A 15147-nucleotide genomic window follows, 5' to 3' on the forward strand; every position below is an offset into this window, starting at 1 on the left:
TAAAAAGTTCAAATTGTAATACAATTTTTACAGTATAAGTGTGTTTACGTTATTTTTAAATAATTGCAGCCTTGGTAAGCATAAAATACATTTTCAATACCAAAAAATAAATAAAATAAATAAATTCTTACAGACCCCAAATGTTTTAGAGGTGGTGTTTTATGGCTGTCATCAGGTGTTTGTAGAAGCAACTTCGATTATAAAACTAATATTAATAACAGTATTCGTTTTAAATCAAGGCCACAGTATTCTTGGCCCTTGTTTCAGACGGATGGCTATAAAACTAATACGAAGTAGAAAACAGGTCTTTTACAGCAGTGTAAATAATAATTCAGTGATCACTGTAGACAAAGACGTAAACAGTCATTGGTTTAAATGACCTGCTTTTGAGTGTCTGTGGTGATGGCTTTAGATGGGAGCATAATTTAGTGAGCAGTTCATCATTAAAAAGAGTGTTTTGATCTGAAGGTTAGATGTAATTGTTGTAAGGCCCATATTGTGGGAAGTGTGTGATGCTGACATTATCCTATACAGTGGAGCGAGATAATTATTATAATGACAACAGTAATGCTGCGTGTGAGGTCAGATTTTACTGAAGAAAACCACGTCCTTCGCACATTCCTTCATATGTCTTTTTGTGTCAAAGTAAATTCTGTTATTTCTCAATGCCTTTCAAACCTGTGACATTTTCCTACTGTTTTCATAGGATCATTTTGTGCCAGAAAGAAACTGAAGCTTATATTTTAGAAGATACTTTACCATAGTTTTCAAACCTCTTTGCTTGCTTTTAAATGGGGGGGGGGGGGGGGGGGGGGGCGTTGGGTGCTTGAGCACCTGCCCCTTTGCCCTTTGGTGCCCAAAGTGCCCTTTTGTCCAAGCAAAATTTCCTCTAATTTTTTTTTTTTTTCGTCATAACGTTTCCTTTTGTGAATGCCTGCTCATGCCCAATCTATATATTAGTAAAATTTTGAATAATAATTTAGCCGTCAATAAGATGACCAACATGATGACCTTTGACCTGACGACGACGACCTCCTCAACTGACTGGGACGATTCGTCACGCTGCACGCGCATTTTTTAATTGTCAGAGGATATTTTCATTACCGCGGAAGCTGGTAAGTGGTGTTTCATTCTCAGCGAAGTGATTTTGATATGTATTTACTTATTATTATTTTACAAGAACGACGTGATGTGAGAACATGCAGATATGTTGTTTATATTGCGGTGTGCAGCCTGTAGTTAGAGTAACGTTAGCGTGCTGTTTGAGGGAGAAACGTTTCACAGGCATCGAGGGGCAGAGGCGTCATGCCCATTCAAAGATTTTCTGAGCCAAGTTGATTTTAAATGCAGCTCAGCAGGGGTTCAGATAAAAAATCGGCAGCTGGCAGCAGGAAGTGGCTGCCATTGACAGCCGGAAGGCAGTAACTGGCAGCCGGATGGTAGGCGGGACCTGCCATTCGGTGGGAGCCAATCAGTATCGACCAACGTGTGCGCAACCAATCAGATATAACTGCACCCAAACGCTTCAGAAATTGGTCATCGGAGTAATTAATGTTTTTTTGCGTTGTAAGTTTGATTTTAATTGTTATCTTGGTGAACAACTTGGTGCCTACTTTGGTTTAATTGTTCAATGAAATCTAATTAGTGGTAGCAACGTTGTTTGTGTACCTTGTTAGGGGCCTACCATTAACTTCAAATTACGTTTGACGTACCATTAAATATTAACGTTTGTTAGCGTGTTAACAGTCTATTGAATAATATAAAAGAATGTTGTTTGACTGGAATGATAGAAGATAAATTTGCAACACTAACCATATATTTTTGCATGTTAAGTCTTTCAGGAGATTGTGTGATATACAATAACTTAAGAGTTCTTAAAATAAGTTGTTGTTTTTTTTTACACTATTGAGGTGTGTTTTCTCTAATACTATGCATGTGCAGAACTGTTCTGTGTACCAGTTGAAGTTGTAAGCATGTGAATGCAAAACAATTGTTTTATTTTTTATTATCTATACAAAATATAATGGACCGGTTCATAATTCCTTATAAATTTTAGGTCTAGTTTCACAGACAGGGCTTGGATTAAGCCAGGATTAGGCTGTAGTTAAATTTAGAACATTGAAGTAGCTTTTGTAAACATGCATTCAGAAAAAAAAAAACATTACTGATGTGCATCTTTAGACAAAACCATGGCACTGACACCTTTTTTTTTTTTTTTTTTGTAATACCCAATAGTTGCCAGATGCTGTCCTGTTGGAAATTCTTCTTTACGTGATCCTGGAGGAGGGGTGATGCTACATTACTAAGTCCGTCTTTGGTTTGTTCCAAATTCAGAAGTCTGCTGTACTGTATACAGACTCCTTTCGAAAGAGGGCACAATCCAGCTGGCTTGACTGAGTATCTTCTTTTACATATTTGATTAGAGGTTTAAAAAGGTGCCATAACATTACATTTCTCAGTTGCCATGTCTGAATGTTTATCTTTGTAATAATGCTGTTTTCATGCTCCTCATCTCAATATACAGGTGGAACAAAATGGAGAACAAGTCTAAGCCATGTCAGGAATTCAACAAAATGTACACCCTGCAGACACTGCGACGAGGTTTACATCAACTGCTTACCAGGTGTGCAAATTATGCATGAAAATGTAATCACTGCTCTGTACATGATGACAAGATGCAATGGGAATAATCATTAATATGGCTGTGCATGCATGTCCACTGTTAATAAAGCAATGTAGGTATTAAAGTCACCATTTTCTTATGAATAATAAAATGCAGCAGCTATAGTTCTTCCTATAATCAGGAAGTATGACCGGATTAGCCCAGTTCTGTAAACCCTGTACTGGCTCCCTATCAAACATCGTATAGATATTAACATCTTCAATTATATTAATCTGTTTCTTTCTTATTCAAAGGTCACTGCAGTCACCCGGATCGAGTACGTATCCAGATCAGATGGTGGATCACCACCTAGAAAGGACCTCTACATCCCTGAAAGACAGCGGAGACCAGGACAACTAGAGCCCCAGATACAGATCCCCTGTAAAGACCTTGTTTTTTCTCCATTTTCTCACCGGTGGAGTTTTGGTTCCTTGTCGCCTCTGGCTTGCTTCGTTGTGGTCACTTCATTTACAGTGATATCATTGACATGATTGCAAATGATTCCACAGATACTATTTAAACTGAACAGAGCTGAAGGATGACATCACTGAATTGAATGATAAACTGCCTTTTAAACTGACTACAAACTGAGTTTACTAATGTCCTTCTGCATTATTGACTGACACACTATTTTCCTATTTAATACTGTAAAGTTGCTTTGCTTTGATCTGTATTATTAAAAGCACTATATAAATAAACGATGCTTGACTTGACCATGTTGCAAGAGGAAAATGAGGGGAGATGCACATCCACCCTGGGTTTTACAGTGATTGGTGCAAGATGCTGGAGAAGTAACTCTGTATACCTCATCAGTTCTGATCTAAGAGTCTTGAAAATACCTCTGGATTGTTGTTAGTGATTCTGATTGATATTTTAGTCTGCTTGCTTACTGGATATATTTTATACGGTTTACATTGTAAAGCACTGACTTTAACAACTTACTAACCCAGTTACAAATTTAACAGCTACTTTATACTATATATATATATATATATATATATATATATATATATATATATATATATATATATATATATATATATATATATATATATATAGTTGTTTCTTGAAATACTACAAATATAACAGCAAATTATGATTTTAAATAAAGGTCTCTGAGACTTCTCTCTTTTCAGTCAGCTGTGTATATAGCCTATAATAAATATACAACATACACCCAGTAAGTGCCACTCTCGTATATAAATTGTTTTATTTCATACAAACAATAATACATGCATGCATAAACATTCAGCTGGAAATTAACGTTTAGCAAAATATTTATTTGTCTTGTTGCCGCCGGCAGCCTCTAGCAACAGCTGCCATCCGGTTTTATTGGCAGCCACTTCCTGCTGACAGCTGCCGATTTTCCGCTGAACCCCCTCTCTAAAACTGGCTGTGTCTATAGTACGCTGTTATGGACTACACAGCATTTTTATATTATTTTTAAATAATTTTGTTAATGATTATTATTTTAAATGATTGTCCCTGGATCAGTAGGATACTCTTGTAATAAATTAGCGGTGGTAGCAAACATATTTTGAGTATCAGTTCTGGTTAAAAAGAAGCGATCTAATCCTGTTTCCATGAAATAAGCCTGCTCCCGAGCAGGTTTAAGCTCACGGACCTGTTGCTATGACAGGAGCTCCCGGATGAGCTTCGAAGAACCAAATGATCCAAGATCATGCCAAATCGTCAACATTCAAATCCAGCTAACTGAGTTAGCGACATACGAAGAACAGGCCCCTGGTGTTAAGGAGCAGGTTATTGTCAGCACACCATGTGGCCAGGTGCTGTACCTCTTCCATGTAGTCTCATCGTTGTCTCTGATGAGGTCAATCAATGTGGTGTCATCTGCAAACTTAATGATGGACTTGGATCCATCCACAGGCTTGCAGTCGGGGGTGTTAAGGGGAGTAAATGAATGGGCTCAGTACAGCCCTGTGGTATGCCGGTGTTGAGTGTGATGGAGCCACCAGAGTGTGGCCTGACCTAAAATGCTGGGGTCTGTTGGTCAAAAAGTCCATAATCCAAGTGCAGAGGGAGGTGTTAATGTCCAGGTCTCGAAGTTTTGTGGTCAGCTTGGAGGGAATGACAGTATTAAATGCTGAGCTGAAGTCAAGAAACAACATCCGTACATGCCTGTTTTTACTGTCCAATAGAGTGCAGCACTGCATACTGCATCCTCTCTGCTCCTATTTTTACGGTAGGCAAATTGGTGTGGGTGGGAGACAGTCTTTGTACATAGTGTGTGTGTGTGTATAAAAAACCTCAGAGTATACACAGTATGTCAAGTTCAGAGATGCAAAAAAGATCCTTAATACTACAAATGTGATGATACATTTTAGTTGCCTAGCAAAACAACTTTGTGGAAATAGGTTAAGTTTTTCTTTCTTCATTTTGTAAAGCAACTGGGTTAGCTTAACATTCTATCAACTAAATATTTACTCCTTTTCAAAACATAGCTTAAATTCCTGCCACTATTATACTATGGTAATTCACCATCATAGGCAAATAAGGACACAAAACAGTGCTTTCAATTATTTTATTTAAACAGTACAAATCAACTTCTACTTCGACTTCTGGCTTTGTGCCTGGGCCTTCAGTACTTTGACCACAATTTTCTGCTCCTCAATTAGGAAAGCTCGTTTGATCCTGAAAAGACAACGATGTGGATTGTTAGCTCACAAAAAGCATTTATTAGTCATAATTTTTCTCTTTATTTGTTTTTAACAGCAGAATTAATATTTATCCATTTATGGTGTATTTGGAGTGTCCAAAACAAGGGTGTCCTGCGTCACAGCTGCCGAGTGAAAGTAGGGTTATTTCTGCATCATTGCACATGATTAGTCCTTTAAGTTTCGTGATTCAATCCGATCTAATGTTTACATGTACTCTCAATCATATTACCGGGCTCTAGCCATTTTTTTTTACTTGCGTACACCAGCAAAAGAGTCAGGTGTCCCCAAATTTTTGATCGCATCGAACCACACCACAGTTTTACAAGTTCACTTTTTTAAAATCTCTGTCCATATAGGCAATATTGACTTGAAGCCTAAATATGACTAATTAACAATCTGGTCAACAAAGTTTTTTTATTTGAAGCACAATTTTACAAGAACTGTAGGAAACTGTAGGCCTAGGAAATTTCTATATTTACCATACTTAAATTTAATTAAAGGGGGGGTGAAATGCTATTTCATGCATACTGAGTTTTTTACACTGTTAAAGAGTTGGATTCCCATGCTAAACATGGACAAAGTTTCAAAAATCAAGTTGTACGTTTGAAGGAGTATTTCTGTTCCAAAAATACTCCTTCCGGTTTGTCACAAGTTTCGGAAAGTTTTTTTCGAGTATGGCTCTGTGTGACGTTAGATGGAGCGGAATTTCCTTATATGGGTCATGAGGGCACGTCTGCCGGAAGAGCGCGCGCTCCCATATAGCAGAGCAGAGAGAGGCTGTGCACAGACAATCACTGATCAGAGCGAGAGCGTCATGAAATGTCACAAAAGGAGTGTGTTTTTGGTTGCCAGGGCAAGACAACCCTGCACAGATTACCAAAAGAGAAACAGCATTAAGGGACCAGTGGATGGAGTTTATTTTTATAGAGCATCAACGGAGCTGTGCGAGTGTTTTTGTTTGTTCCCTGCATTTCGAAGATGCTTGTTTTACAAACAAGGCCCAGGTTGATGCTGGATTTGCACATCGTTTATTTCTTAAGGATAATGCAATCCCAACGAAAAAGGGTCACGATCGTGTGTTGGAACCGCACGCGGTGAGTAAAACTGCTTCAAATATCTCTGTGTTGTTAACTTAGCTATTGTCGTGTAAGCACATCAAGTAAACAACATGCAATGTTGTCATCAAACTGCACGAGTAAAACTGCTTCAAATATCTCTGTGTTGTTAACTTAGCTATCAGCGCGTAAGCACATCAAGTAAACAACATGCAATGTACATACCACATAGAGAAGCCTTTGCTGATGCTGCTCTTGTTAAATTTCAGCCTCTGGATCTGTGTCACAGCTTCCAGACTCGCTCAACACAAAATCCTACTCGAGCTCGTGATTCTTTAGCTCCGCCCACACACGTCACGCCTCTAGGCGCTCGTGTTTTTCCGGGGAAAAATCGGTACAGACTATCTTTCTCTTATGAATATAATAAAACGAAAGACTTTTTGGAGTTATGAAGGATGCAGTACTACTCTATAGGTACTCAAGATTAACAGGATATTGAGTGAAAACGAGCATTTCACCCCCCCCTTTAACTTTTATCACAATATGCTAATTTTTTGAGAAGGACCTGTATTCTGTCAGTTGTGCAATATTTTTTTTTCAGAGGAGAAAACTCAGCCAGTGAGCTTTATTGAGCGTCATCTTTTTCTACCCGTCGTGGACCGGCGGCCACAGTATCACTTGTGCTCGCACATGCAGCCTAGAGATGCGCGGGTCAGATTTTTCCCACCCACGTTCCTCTTTTATGAAATTATTTGGTCCGCCCTGCAAATAGGTAACATTTCTTTACCTGCCCCGACCCGCGCATAGGGGACATCACGGGTTACGTTGCTTTAGACCTTTGTATTGTAACCTTATCAAAGAACCTAATAAAATATGAAAATATATATTCCAAATATTTAATATAGGCTATATGAAATTAAACTAGTGATGGTTCGTTGAACCAATCTTTTATGTGAACGAATCATTCTAGTTCACGTAATCCATGCACTGACTCGTATTTCTTGTTCCCTGAAGTTCATCCCTCCACAGCAAACACGTCAAATATTGTTGTTTAGCATGATAAAAAGGACGCATTATTGATGTGCGCATGCAGAGCGCTGATCGGTAGGATAAAATGTCAGGACTCCGGCCTGAGTCTGGACCGTGACGTGGTGCGACCTATTAATTTTTTTTTTTTTTGTCGCACCATTTAGAAATTAGGTTGCACGTGCGACCAAATTGGTCACACTCTAAAGCCCTGTATTAGAGGAATACATCACCCCCTTCAAACCGATCAAAATTTCATTCAGATCAAACTCAGTCAGATTGATTAAGGTGTTTACCTGAAGGCTTTTCAGTCTGACTGAGCCAGCAATCCGATTACAAAACAGATTATTTTGTTGCATGTAGGGCTGGACGATTAATCACATGCGATTGTCATGCGCGTCTCATTAGTAAAGCTGGTTCTGTGATTAGCAGTAAATGTCCATCACCTGCTTTCAAATCGAGCGGCACTTAACAGACAGAGCCGTAGTTTGCTGACTAGCTACACAATATCACGTTCATAATCGCAGATGGATCGTATGCGATGAACGCAGTATTGCGTAGCTTGTCAGCGACTACGGCTATGTCTATTAAGTGCCGCTCCATTTGAAAGCAGATGGAGATTTACTGCCAATCACATGCGATTAATCGTGCAGCCCTAGTTGTATGTTAACATAGCCAGTGACAATCCTCCAGTCCAGTGAAATGTTGGTCTGCTTTGCTGTGTTAAAATGTACCATCTAAATAAAATGTACTTTACTTATGATGAGTCAAAAACTTTTGTATGAACCCACTATGAATAGACTTATTTACAAACAGGAAAATGAAATAGTCTCAGTCAGTTACCTGTCTCGTACACACTTGGCACACATGGAACCACCATAAGCTCGGCTGACATGCTTCTTGGTTTTTGAGAGTCTCATAAGTACCTGAGGTCTCACAGCATGGATCTATAGAGGAAAAAACAATTGAACATGGTTTAAATCAAGTGTTCAACTATGTCTAGTTTAACAATTTAAAACTTCTGTAAACCAATTTGATGTAGCCAACATCTGCTGCGGTACTGTAGATTATATTTTCTTTGATCACTCTTATATTAGAAAAACTACTCTGTAACACATTAGATATATTACTGATTTTATTTTTAACATTAATATGCTTTGCCACGAACCAAGTGACATTAGAACACTTAGAAATGCAATATAAAATACTCTAGAGCAGTGGTTTTCATGGTATTGCAGGTAGGCCACCAATTACTATTAGAAGAAATAATCATCTTGTCCATATATGTAAAAATGTCTAAGTCATAACATAATAACATAATTTCACATATATAATTAAGAAAAAATAAATATTAAACTGTAACTAATGCTTCCACTATTCGAACTCGCTGATTGGTTTAAGAATAAACTGCCAATGTATCTTAGATATTTTTGCTGCGTATGCTACAGAACAACAGCAGTTGTGCCAAGCGGTGCCAGGCCGAGTTATTTTCTGTTCATTGCCAGTTCATTCAATAAGAACAGTTAACAATCTAGCTTCTGAGTACTAAGTTATTAACCCATCAATAGTGGGGTCAGTTAATTTTTTTTCAGTGGGCCGCTGTCCTGACACTTTATCCTACCCTGTCAGATTTTCCTACCCGGGATTACTGCACAAACGCACATCAATATCGCGTCCTTTGTCTCATGCTAAACAACGATATTTAATGTATCTGCATTACTGTAAGGGTAGGTTTAGGGTTGGGGTAGGTGTAGACTTTAATAAAAAAGTAATCTAATTGGTAGAAAATAACATTTATTGTTGGTTTCCTGTAGCTGTATCCCTTCTAGCTACAACCGCGAATATAACACATAATTACTGTATTTGCAGTACTGTAAGGGTATGATTAGGGTTGTGGTAGGTGTAGACGTTAATAAATCATAACTTTACAGTAGCATTTTTCATTGTGGAATTGTACTACCCATTGTTTTAGTGGGAGGTAGAAAAATCTGACAAGCGTAGGACAAATCGTCAGAACACCACGCAAACATGTGTTTGGTTGTGTGGGCCGCAAGTTGAGAAAGGTTGGAAAGCACTACTCTAGAGATGATACTAATTATTGTATTATTAAGTAATTTTTAACTCGTGATAAACATACCATTTATGCTACAACAAAGCTACACGTAATAAAACAAGAGCCAAGAAATGTAAAGACTGCTCATTTTCACCAAATTTATTGGCCTCTATACTCAAACACCATTCATATCAGTGTACTCAGGATAACGACGTAGTAAAAGCTCACAGGAAAGAACTAGTGCACCACTTACACCACGCAGTCTACCGGGGCAGATTCCACATGCCGACTTGGGTGCCTTGCCAGTCTTCTTGGTATACAAGTACACAATTCGGTTACCTGGCGTACGAGATCTGAGTGATATCGTAGTCGTTAAGTACAGCGTTAGAAGTATGCATAATTAGACACTAAATTACATTGTAGAAAGTCGTTGGTCCATGGTGAATATATATTTGCATCAATGCAGTAATTACTCACAGTCTGGTTTTGTTTGAAGCAGTGTTGTAGGAAAGCCTACGTCGGTAAGTCAGGCGCTGCACCATCTTGATCTGAAAAATTACACGATCTTTAGGCAAGTTCAAGTGATGTCAAAGCCTGCGGAATAAGCACCATTTATCTTAGAAGATAAAATTTTTCAAACGTGTTAAATATAATTTTAACACCCGAGTCAACGAATATAACGGCGTTACACTTTTACTCTGTTGTAAGATTTTAACAACTGTAATATCGTCATTCGAGTTTGTAAGGGAAGTGAATGACAACTTCTCAGCGCCAACTCAAGCAATAACAAAATCCATAATTACACTAGTAACTTAATATGGCAGGGGTATCCTCCGTTAGAATGCGAACTACACGTATAAATCTAAATATATATATATATTATCTTCAAAAACGGCAGATGACAATAGATAGTTCATTCACATTTTCAGCGCAAAGAGAATCCGCCATACCTGCTATCACTGTAGACGTAAGAGGAAGGAGTCGATACCGGGTGAAAGTTAAAGGTCCGACGGCAACGGAAATAATGCGTTTGCATATAGCAAAATAAAAGACCTTATAGAGTAGGCTACCTTGTTGCTGTAAATTATAATAGGTTTCCTATAAAATAGTATATTTTTTAAGATTCAATTGGTATATATTTATCTATATATATATTTATCTATATATATATATATATATATATATATATATATATATATATATATATATATACACACACACACATATATATACACACACATATATACATATATAGTGCCTTTGGTGTCCACATCAGAATCACTTATATCATTAACATAATATGAATGTAATTCTGAAATTAGATGATAAATGACCAAACATTTGCACATATATAACTACAACTACAGTCTTTTGAAATTTATTTTTCTAATTTTATACCATTTTCTTTGATTAGATGTGTGTGATTTTGGCATGTCCCTCACACAACTCAGCTGATCTCAATTAAAGTAAAAATTGGTTAAATAACACGTGTAAATAATTTTTAAATATACTGACTTAAAGTCAGATTGTTCATTTATATTTTATTTTCATAATAATACTAAGCATTTTGCACGTGTCCCTGAAATTGTTGTCCACCCTGTCGTGATGTTGTAAATGCTCCTTTAAGAAACCCTCTGATCTACTTCACTCCCATTTTGCCTTTCTGCAGTGGAGGTTAAAACGTCTGCTGCAAGTACACTAAGTATCTACACTTATATTTCCTAATTTTCATCATATCGTGTTTGTAGTTGCATGTTGCCAAGCTTAACATGTCCAACCTGTCATAGTAAAATATTCGTTTACATAAAAGTTTTTCAGAAATTCAAAATATACATTTCAACATTAAATTATATGGACAAGAAGTGAAGCAAACAGCAGTTGTGAGGTTTCTAGGTATATGGATGGATTTGAAACTGAATTGTACTATACATATACAGAAACTGGTTGATAAATGCAAAGAAGCAATAAATATTATGAGGTATTTAGCAGGAGTTGATTGGGGAGCAAGTTGTCAGTCCCTTAAAATAATATATTGTGCTCTAATAAGATCGGCAATAGATTATGAAAGTATGGTATATTGCACTGCATCCAAATAACGTTACAACTCGTAAAACTAGAGGCAATTCAGTCACAAGCTATGCAAATTTGTTGTGGAGAGTTTAGATCCTCCCCAATGTCAGCAGTGCAAGTAGAGATGGGCTTAATGCCTCAAGCAATTCGTAGGCTCGTAATTCGTAGGCTCGTAAGTTAAAGATGAGGAATTTCATAAGCATAAAGGGACACTCGGACAGTCACCCAGTTAAAATGGTGTTGGAGGACTGTTGGGAATATGGACATAAAAAGTTATCAAGTTTTGGATGGAAGGCCAGTGTGGAAGCCCAGAGAATAGGATTAAGTGATCTCAATGTTGCCCCTACTGTGGCTTGGTCAGTAATTCCTCCTTGGCTTTTCCCAATGACTTGATATCGCATATGGGATTGATATCGCATATGGGTGTGAAAGGAAATGAGGAGGCTGACAATCTGGCTAAAAAGGCATTAAATCATTCACAAATTGACGTTGAAGTGGCATTAAGTAAAACAGAAATTAAAGTGATAATAGCGAAACAAATACAGGAAATTTGGCAGAAGGAATGGAATGAATCAACAAAAGGTAGACGTTTTTACTGCATTCAAGAAAAAGTTGGTCCAGAGAGAAGAAGATTCGGAAAACAGGAAAGAGGACGTTTTAGTCACAAGGATGCGTATTGGACATTGTTTAATAAATCAATGCTTACAAAGAATTGGTAAACGTGAGAATGGAAATTGTGATAAATGTGGGTTAGCTGAAACTGTAGAACATGTGCTTATAGAATGTGAAGCTTATGAAAGAGAGCGGTCCCAGCTAAACGCTTTAAGAAATCTAGAAATCAATGAGCTGACACTTCAGGTTCTCCTAGGAGAATGTACCAAATCATCAAGAATTTATCATGAGTTATTTATATTTTTAAAGAAAACAGGATTATTTAATAGGATGTAAAACTTCCTGCTGTGTAAACTCTTATATATAACCTTAAATTATATATATATATATATATATATATATATATATATATATATATATATATATATATATATATATATTTTTTTTTTTTTTTTTTTTTTTGAAAGAGTAGATCAAACTTAAACTTCCTTGCAATATGCGCTTCATACTCCATTTCAGTAGGTGGCGGGAATGCACCTTTTAAGTTGGTCTGCCAACCGCCATAAAATCCTAGAAGAAGAAGAAGAAGAAGACGACGACGACGTCGTGCTGTGGTTGTGTTAGTATCTTGTAGTTTTCGGTACCCTAATAATCTTCTACTGTTATTTTTTTTTAGATATATATTTTGCTGAGGTCGAAAGCATGTCGCAGCTTTCTGAAATAAACACGACAGACATGCGCAGCGATAGTATGTGGTCCGCTGCCGACGTTTGGATAAAGAAGCCACATGTAGTAAATAAGAGACTGTGTGGCGTAACAGAGACGGAGTACATGGATGTGGACACTGCGGAATTGATTCAGTTTTTATTTTCTCTTCTGGGGCCTAATATTAAGATTGCTGATATTTCTATGTTTCTTCACGCTGATGTTGTGGATAAGGAGCATGAAACTGCAGGACGCTGGTGTGTTGGAGTCAGAACTATTATTCCCAAAGTGAACAAGACAGGAGAGTGTCTATACAAAGAGGTTATCATAAAAGGTAAGAAACGGCACGACCATTTTGATATGTTGTCATTTTGTTGTCATCTCGTTGGCTTTAGATTTCTTTTCTCTTTTTTTTCCAAAGATAATGTTAGGCATGCAGTGACATTTATACCATTTGAAGAGACTGGCGTGGAACAGGTTACTGTCAAGAGCAGTAACATATATCAAATACAGCTGCAGTTAAAGCCAGAGGAATGGTAAGCGTCTAACGTTACTTGGATGGAAGTTAAAAAACAGAATACTTTGAATATCATCACTCTTATGGCTGAATGATATCGCCAAAGTTTATATCATAATATTACTTAATTTCGGGCGATACGATATAATTCCGATATCGATATGAACAACATAAATAAAAATAAAAAAAAAACTGTCAAGAACGCAATCCAACGTATATTTGGACCTATAAACGTCTGAAAAAATAATTTGCCAAGTATATAAAAACACCACCTATAAAACTATATAATGTAAATTAAATGAATACAGATAAATTAATGTTCACCTTTTATTTGTATTTAGCCTTCATACAAACAAGAAATGTGAAATAAATGCTCAGACCTTATATTAATATCTTTAACTTTATAACATAGGCTCTCATAGACTGAAACAAACAAACTGCTACAGCCAGGATAAATAATATAAAGAAAGTTCTCAGAGTTGCTCAGAGAGAACAATAAAAGAACAGAAAACGTATGTTGCTGGGGAAGAAACATTGTGTGTTGATGACTCCCTGTGACAGACTCTTTTATTTTATTTTTTATTATTACTTTTTTTTCTATTGTTTTACATGTTCTTGTTAAGGAACACAAGCATGTCAACATGATCGGGGCAAAGTCTGCTCCTTAGTCTGTTAACAATGGGCTAGTTGCATATCTCTGCCATCTTGGATTTCCGGTCTTGCGAGTGTGTGCGTAGATATTTCCGGTTGTGCTGAACATCAGTGCTGAGAACCGGAGAAATCCAAATATCACCTTCTACATGTTTACAGGATTTATAATATCACTTCAGTAAGATATACACTGCTATTATTACTATACTCTAAATGTTAACTGAGCCAGTGGATTTGAAACTTGTGTATGTTTGGGTCTGGTGAATGAATTTAATACACGTATTCCCTACTGTTCACGAAATGAAAGTTGAACTCATGGTGTGTATACAAGGCTACGTAATGTATTTTTATCTTACCAATTATGTAAATGTACAAATTACTTATTTCTCCAAAATGTTTGTATTACATTGTTTTTTTCTTTTTTAATGAAATTTACCTCGTGAGACGTGGACTGCGATTTATCTTCATAAGTATCCATTTCTCAATTGTGCACATACATCAGTTTGTTTCATTATTATTTTCACAACATATTTTATTATTTTACACAATTAACTAATACATGACTAATTTTAATATATGTTTTATCTGATAATGAATGCAAAATAATAACAATATAACTGTGCTGCTCAGATAATGATTTATGTCAGTCAGATAATGATTTATGCTGCAGATCTTTCACAAAACAAATAAACATTCATAAAAACAGACATGAATGCAAACAGCGATCTTTTAATTAGTGCAAACCTACCATAATTATTACGTTTAATTGTACAGTTACAGTTATAAATTATCAAATAAAGTTAATAAAACATGCTTTATCAGAAATCTCTGTGCTCGTTTGACAAGTCAGAAACCTTGATCTTACGTAACAGTCAGAACAAAATCAGCTCTTCGTAAATGTAAAGTATTGCATATTTGAGTGTTTTGTGTTTGAAATAAGAAATCCCTGTGGAATGATTAACCTGACGCTGACGCAGATCCGCATAATCAACCGAAGAATAAAGCAATCTCCGCTTTGTATCTTGACGAATTTCCACACAGAAGTACGCAAAAATGTAGGGAGGATGTTTCCCCATGTCTTTGATATACCACTATCCGCTGTTAAATTAAAAAAATAA

General features: G+C 36.7%; 2 protein-coding genes across 5 annotated transcripts in view; one reads left to right on the forward strand and one right to left on the reverse strand.

The window, feature by feature from the left end:
• Nucleotides 1-5198: 5198 nt before the first annotated feature.
• rpl34 (ribosomal protein L34) lies at nt 5199-10443 on the reverse strand. Its single transcript, XM_052603170.1, has 5 exons — nt 10425-10443; nt 9952-10068; nt 9728-9827; nt 8265-8368; nt 5199-5314 (listed from the first exon to the last, which is right to left on the reverse strand). The coding sequence occupies exons 2-5, from the start codon at nt 10014-10016 to the stop codon at nt 5230-5232; spliced, it is 354 nt and encodes a 117-aa protein (XP_052459130.1). The 5' UTR covers nt 10017-10068; nt 10425-10443; the 3' UTR covers nt 5199-5229.
• A 2275-nt stretch (nt 10444-12718) lies between these two features.
• The window catches only part of trmt44 (tRNA methyltransferase 44 homolog), an 81201-nt gene continuing 78772 nt past the window's right edge, over nt 12719-15147 (forward strand). For 2 of the 4 annotated variants that reach the window (XM_052603176.1, XM_052603178.1), the window contains exons 1-2: nt 12720-13195; nt 13283-13397. In XM_052603176.1, the coding sequence (XP_052459136.1) occupies nt 12859-13195; nt 13283-13397 (452 nt within the window). In that variant the 5' untranslated portion in view covers nt 12720-12858. Of the gene's footprint in view, nt 13196-13282; nt 13398-15147 lie in introns of those variants that run through there. The other 2 variants (XM_052603175.1, XM_052603177.1) reach the window with 2 other exon arrangements.

This window comes from Carassius gibelio, chromosome A7 (assembly GCF_023724105.1).
Source record: "Carassius gibelio isolate Cgi1373 ecotype wild population from Czech Republic chromosome A7, carGib1.2-hapl.c, whole genome shotgun sequence".
Lineage (NCBI taxonomy): Eukaryota > Metazoa > Chordata > Actinopteri > Cypriniformes > Cyprinidae > Carassius > Carassius gibelio.